The 6,895-nt window shown below is 45.7% G+C and overlaps 1 protein-coding gene across 1 annotated transcript in view; it reads left to right on the forward strand.

Annotated features, from left to right (window-relative positions):
- CBLC (Cbl proto-oncogene C) overlaps positions 1 to 6,895 on the forward strand; it is a 14,000-nt gene that overhangs the window by 4,053 nt on the left and 3,052 nt on the right. Inside the window, exons 2-6 of the mRNA XM_029286437.1 lie at positions 648 to 794; positions 2,819 to 3,029; positions 4,951 to 5,072; positions 5,719 to 5,856; positions 6,872 to 6,895. Coding sequence (XP_029142270.1) covers positions 648 to 794; positions 2,819 to 3,029; positions 4,951 to 5,072; positions 5,719 to 5,856; positions 6,872 to 6,895 — 642 coding nt within the window. The remainder of the gene's footprint in view (positions 1 to 647; positions 795 to 2,818; positions 3,030 to 4,950; positions 5,073 to 5,718; positions 5,857 to 6,871) is intronic.

Consider the following 6,895-nt stretch of genomic DNA (forward strand, 5'->3'; position numbering starts at 1 on the left):
ATAATAATAATAATAATAATAATAATAATAATAATAATAATAATAATAATAATAATAATAATAATAATAATAATAATAATAATAATAAAGTTGGAAGGGACCTTGGAGGTCATCGAGTCCAACCCCCTGCTCAGGCAGGAACCCTACACCATTTCAGACAAATGGCTGTCCAGTCTCTTCTTAAAAACTTCCAGTGTTGAAGCATTCACAACTTCTGGAGGCAGGTTGTTCCACTGGTTAATTGTTCTCACTGTCAGGAAGTTTCTCCTTAGTTCTAGGTTGCTTATCTCTTTGATTAGTTTCCATCCGTTGCTTCTTGTCCTGCCTTCAGGTGCTTTGGAGAATAGCTTGACTCCCTCTTCTTTGGGGCAGCCCCTGAGATATTGGAACCCTGCTATCATGTCCCCCCTCGTCCTTCTCTTCGTTAAACTAGACATACCCAATTCCAGCAGCCGTTCCTTATATGCTTTAGCCTCCAGTCCCCTGATCATCTTTGTTGCTCTTCTCTGTACTCTTTCTAGAGTCTCAGCATCTTTTTTACATCGTGGTGACCAGAACTGGATGCAGTATTCCAAGTGTGGACTTATCAAGGCGTTATTAAATGGTATTAACATTAATTCAACTTTTTCCTTCATTTCTGCTTGCAGGAGGAATCTAACAAAGCTTTCCCTGATCTTCAGTCACATGTTGGCTGAACTACAAGCCGTGTTTCCCAACAGGGAGGACCAAGGCAGCACGTACCAGCTGAGCAAGCAAGAGGCCCACGTCTTCTGGAGGGGCACCTGGGGGGAACGGTGAGCACCCGAAAACCAGTTTTACAAGACCTTTGCAACTCCTTCCCGGGCGATGAGATCTCTTTCCATCAATAGGACAGGAAGTCCTTGACTTACGACCACAGCTGAGCCCAAAATTTCTCTCGCTCGGCGAGGCACTTGTTAAGTTAGTGTTGGCCCACTTTACGATCTTTTTGGCCACGGTTGTTAAGTGAATTGCCGCCCTTGTTAAGTGAGTAACGCAGTTGTTAAGTGAATCCGGCTTCCCCAGTGACTTTGCTTGGAAGAAGGTCGCCAAAGGGGATCACGTGACCCCAGGACGCTGCGACCGTTGTAAATATGAGTCAGTGGCCAACTGTCCAAATTTTGATCACGTGACCGTGGTTGTAAGTCTGAAAAATAGTCCCGAGTAGTTTTTTTCAGTGCCGTGGTGACTTTGAACAGTCACTAAATAAACTGTTGTAAGTGGAGGACTAATGATTGTAAGTCCCCAGGCAGGGCTAGGCAACCTTGGCTCTTTTATGACTCGTGGACTTCAACTCCCAGAATTCCTGAGCCAGCATGAGGGAAACTTTGGCCCCTTCATGACTGGTGGACTTCAACTCCCAGAATTCCTGAGCCAGCATGGCTAAGCATGGAAACCTCTCCCTTTCCCCTCAGCATGGCTGGCTCAGGAATTCTGGGAGTTAAAGTCCACCAGTCATGAAAGAGCCAAGGTTCCCCACCCCTGCCCCAGAGTTATCTTGTAATAACATGAGCGGTTGATAGATTTTATAAATGAATAAATAAATGTTATTCACACCATTTTTGAGGGGAGCTTTCACAATCCTTGGTCTTTTTTCTGGAAAAAACTTTTGATTCAGCCCAATTCTATCGGGATTGGGAAAAGCCATACGAAATCATTTCAACAAGCCTTTAAAAGTCCAAATTGATTTGGATTCTCTCTTGATTAACGAAGCACGATTGACTATTGTTGTTCTTCAGCTTGGATTGGATTCTAAGTGCGTTTTCTGTCGATGTTTTACGATGCTACGGTTGGTGATAGCCACTACTTTATAATCCTGTTTATCTAGAATCGATAGGATTGAAAGCCTCTTAGAGTTGACGTTGGATGGAAAGGGCCTATCAGCCTAGAAAAATAAAACATAAATAAGTTATTACCTTTTCATAAATCCTTGCGAGGCACTCTGTGTGTGTGTGTGTGTGTGTGTGTGTATGTGTGCGTGTGCATGCTGACCATAACAAGAAAGAGCATCAACCTTTGAACTGAAATGGTTTAATGATATCTCTGATTCCCCGACCTTGGAAATGGAAGATCTATAAAGAGATCTACATATATCACTTTCTTGGACATTTTTCAGACTTTCCTCTGCACGCTTCTTCACAGGATGCTGAAACATGCATAAATATCGCTTCAGTCCACTTCGTAATTCCCCTGGGTCCCACTCTCGGTTTGCCATACAAACAGAATAATAGAGTTGGAAGGGACCTTGGAGGTCTTCTAGTCCAACCCCCTGCTCAGGCAGGAAACCTTATATCATTTCGGACAAATGGCTGTCCAGTCTCTTCTTAAAAACCTCAAGTGATGGAGAACCCACAACTTCTGGAGGCAGGTTGTTCCACTGGTTAATTGTTCTCACTATCAGGAAGTTTCTCCTTAATTCTAGGTTGCTTCTTTCCTTGATTAGTTTCCATCCGTCGCTTCTTGTCCTGCCTTCAGGGGCTTTGGAGAATAGCTTGACTCCCTCTTCTTTGGGGCAGCCCCTCAGATATTGGAACACTGCTATCCTGTCCCCCCTCGTCATTCTCTTCATTAAACTAGACATACCCAATTCCAGCAACTGTTCTTTATATGTTTTAACCTCCAGTCCCCTGATCATCTTTGTTGCTCTTCTCTGTACTCTTTCTAGAGTCTCAACATCTTTTTTACATCGTGGTGACCAAAACTGGATGCTGTATTCCAAGTGTGGCCTTACCGAGGCATTGTAAAGTGGTATTAACTCATCACATGATCTTGATTCTATCCCTCTGTTAATGCAACCCAGCACTGTGTTGGCTTTTTTTGGCAGCTGCATCCGTTCTTTCTTTCTTCTCCGTAGGAGCCTGGTTCCCTGGTCTGAATTTCAAAAAGGTCTCCAGCAGGTCCATCCAGTAGATTCTGGTCCGATGGCCACAGCCTTGAAGTCCACCATCGACCTGACCTGCAGTGGCCACATCTCCATATTTGAATTTGACATTTTCACTCGTCTCTTCCAGGTAGATCATGGGAAGCTCTTTATTTAATTATATTTATTTAACTTTTCTTTCATCCCGCCTTTATTATTTTTTATAATAAACATAACCTGATACTCCTTCCTCCTCCTATTTTCCCCACAACAACAACCCTATAAGGTGGGCCAAGCTGAGAGAGGACAGACTCAAGGTCATCCAGCCAGCTTTCATGCCTAAAGTGGAACTAGAACTCACAGTCACCTGGTGATTGGTCCAAAGTCCCCCCAGCCGGCTTTCATGCCTAAGGTTAGACTAGAACTCACAGTCTCCTAGTTTGTAGCTTGGTGCCTTCACCACCAAACCAAGCCATGTTCCTATTTAACACTGACAATGAAACATGCCACACATGGGGAATCATCGAAGTGTTTGAAACAAGAAGAAATTGGGAAGATTTTAGGAGCAAGCGAGCTGAATTGGGGGCAAAGACAGCAGCCTCGTAGATCCTTGTTGATGCTTGGTGCCGTTTCTCTCTCTTCTGTCTTGCCTATCCGTCGGAGAGTTGCTGACCGCGGGCAGGATGTGGCTTTGCAAAGTCCACCCTTCTAGGCTGCCAGGGTGGGTGGAAAGTGAGGGTCAATAACTCAAACCCGGCGCGGCAAAGTTTCCATTTCTGAAAGAGGAAAAACAAGCCTGCGTGCTGCAAAAGTGTGGGTTGAAAACGGAGATGCTCAGTAAACAGCTCTTCCTGGCTTAAGTCACCAAACTAAAACCGCAAGAATGGGTGTCAAAGAACCGCCGGGTTCCAATCGGCGGCTTCGTAGGAACTGACCCCTTTGCGGGGATTTCCAGAAAGACCCATCCAGGGGGAACCAAAGAGGGTGGGTCTCCGGGCCATCCTAACATCTCAGGGCCAAAGGAAGAGAAACTACATTTCCAGCAGAGCGGTTGTGGGTGCAGGCTAGCAGAAGGGCAGGGCGGGCTAGTGGCGGAAACCGGGCGGTCCAGAGGAAGTGGGCACTCCCCCCCGTTTAGCCACACAGCCAATTGGTGGTACCACAGTGGAAAAAGTTGCGTTCTACCGTCTCCAGCGCTCTTGAGTTTGCAGCACCTTGCCGTGGCCTCCAGGCGAGATGAGCAGCGTGTACTTTTGATAAATAAATCGATTTTGCAAAGAGCTCTGCGTTTCGACACATCTTAGGGCGCACCCAGCCCTGGCAGGGAGGAGGAATCAAGGGCAGAGTTAATTTGGAGTCACTGCACAAGCGCAAAAGGGCTTAGACGGATCCGGTTTAAGTTACTTGGAGCCTTCTCTAAAATTGTTCCCAGGAGTTGTCTGCCAGACTGGGAGATACCTCTCCAGCAGGGATCTCCAATCTTAACAACTTTAAGACTCGTGGACTTCAATTCCCAGAATTCCCTAGCCAGCATGATGGGCTGAGGAATTCTGGGAGTTGAAGTCCACAAGTCATGGGTGGCATGGCTGGCTGAGGAATTCTGGGAGTTGAAGTGCACAAGTCATGGCTGGCATGGCTGGCATGACTGGTTGAGGAATTCTGGGAGTTGAAGTCCACAAGTCATGGCTGGCATGGCTGGCTGAGGAATTCTGGGAGTTGAAGTCCACAAGGGGTAAAGTGGCCAAGGTTGGGGACCTCTGTTCTAGGCAGAACATTTTAAAGCAATTAGCTCGAATTCTGCACTGTGGGTCCTATTGTTCACGCTTGACAACACTTCACAAAATGATCAATGTCGTCAGGCTCAAGCAGCTGTGTGGAATGAGAAAACTGTGAAGAGTAAGCTGTGATATATCCCAAGGCAAATTCTTTTAAAAAAAAAAAAACTAGTCAATTGATTCTCTTTTCCTTGCAACAAGTTGTTGGCTGTGCAACATGCATCTGAATTTAAGATAGCATTTTTTTTTATCTGCTTTGCTTCCCCATCTAATTCTTCTCTCTTTTTCTCTTCCTAGCCTTGGCCATCCTTGTTGAAGAACTGGACGTATCTAGCGGTAACACATCCAGGTTACATGGCGTTCCTCACCTATGACGAGGTGAAGACACGGTTGCAGGCATATGTCAACAAACCTGGCAGGTAAATTCTATGGATTTTATTAATCGGGGGGGGGGGGTTGGATCTCAAAAGAGCTGCTCTCTCAGGCCCCTGCTAGTGGATGAGATCTTATAATACACTTTAATAAAATGTTTTTTTAAAAAATCAGTCTTTCCTGGAAGCACTATAAAACTACACACAGCTTGTTACAGGTAGTCCTTGTTTAACGACGGACATGGGGACTCCAATTTCCATCGTTCAGCAATGAGGTCATGAAGCACAATGTTACGTAGCCTCGCTGCTTAGCAACAGGAGTTTTGGCAGTCCCCAATCAGCATCATTAAGCAAAACACTGTGGGTCATTATGTGAGGGCTTCATGTGACCCAAACATTCGATTTCCCACCGGCTTCCCCATTGACATTGTGGGAAGCCAGCAGGGAAGATTGCAAATTGTGATCATGTGATCTTGGCTGGGGAATTCTGGGAGTTGGAGTCTAAATATCTTTAATTGGCCACGTTTGAGAACCCCAGATTCTGCAGGAAGCTTGCCTTTTCCTAGCTTAACCTCTGCCAACACTCGAGTTGAAACTGGCTTGCCTGCAAAGCATTCTGCCTAGCCAGAGCTCCCCCTGTGGTCTCCCTACCACCCCAATTTCAGATTCAGTTCTTGCTGTCTTTCTCCCCCAGTTACATTTTCCGGCTCAGTTGCACCCGGCTGGGCCAGTGGGCAATCGGCTACGTGACGACAGATGGAGGCATCTTGCAAACCATCCCACAGAACAAGTCCCTCTTCCAGGCCCTGGTGGATGGACAGAAGGAAGGCTTGTGAGTATCCGAGAGGCAAGTGGACATGAGAGGCTTATCCTTGATCAGAGATCCATAACAGAGTCCTGGTAGCTTTCCTCTGGATCAACTAGCGATGCAACAGAATGGGCAAAATCTCCAGAACGAAGAGTTTGAATTGTTCCCAATTTGGATTTATGGAGTAATGTAGCTCTACAGTTCTATTTTTCTAATTGTTAGATTTTTTTTTTATTCCGCCTTTATAATTTCATAACTAATTCAAAGTGGCAAATATACCTAATAGAGGGAGTCTTTGACTTACGACAATTCATTGAGTGACTGTTCAAAGCTACAACGGCACTGAAAAAAGGGACTGATGACCTTTTTCATACCTACGACCTTTGCAGCCTCCCCATGGTCATGTGATCAAAATGTAGACGCTTGGCAACTGACTCGTATTTATGACGGTTGCAATGTCCTGGGGTCATGTGATCCCTTTTCCTGACCATGTGATCAACAAACTCAATGGGGAAGGCAGATTCAATTAACAACCGTGTCACTAACTTAACAACTTCAGTGATTCGCTTAATAACCGTGACAAGAAAGGTCGTAAAATGGGGCAAAATTCACTTAACAACTGTCTCACTTAGCGACAGAAATGTTGGGCTCAATTGGAGTCGTAAGTCGACCTGTATTCCTTCCTCTTCCTATTTTTCCCCACAACGACAACCCTGCGAGGTGAGCTGGGCTGAGAGAGAGGGACTAGGCCAGGGGTAGGCAACCTTGGCTCTTTTATGACTCGTGGACTTCAACTCCCAGAATTCCTGAGCCAGCATGGCTCAGCATGGAAACCTCTCTCTTTCTCCTCAGCACGGCTGGCTCAGGAATTCTGGGAGTTGAAGTCCACGAGTCATAAAAAAGCCAAGGTTGCCTATCCCTGGACTAGGCCAAAGGAAGCCAACTAGGGATTCTGGGAGTTGAAGTCCACACATCTCAAAGCTGCTGAGGTTGAGAAAGTGGTTTGAAAGGTATCTCTGTGCTCCATCTAATCTTGTAGCTACCTGTATCCGGATGGGAAAAA

The sequence above is a fragment of the Protobothrops mucrosquamatus genome, unplaced genomic scaffold, assembly GCF_001527695.2.
Source record: "Protobothrops mucrosquamatus isolate PMUCROS unplaced genomic scaffold, P.Mucros_1.0 scaffold3672, whole genome shotgun sequence".
Classification (NCBI taxonomy): Eukaryota; Metazoa; Chordata; class Lepidosauria; order Squamata; family Viperidae; genus Protobothrops; species Protobothrops mucrosquamatus.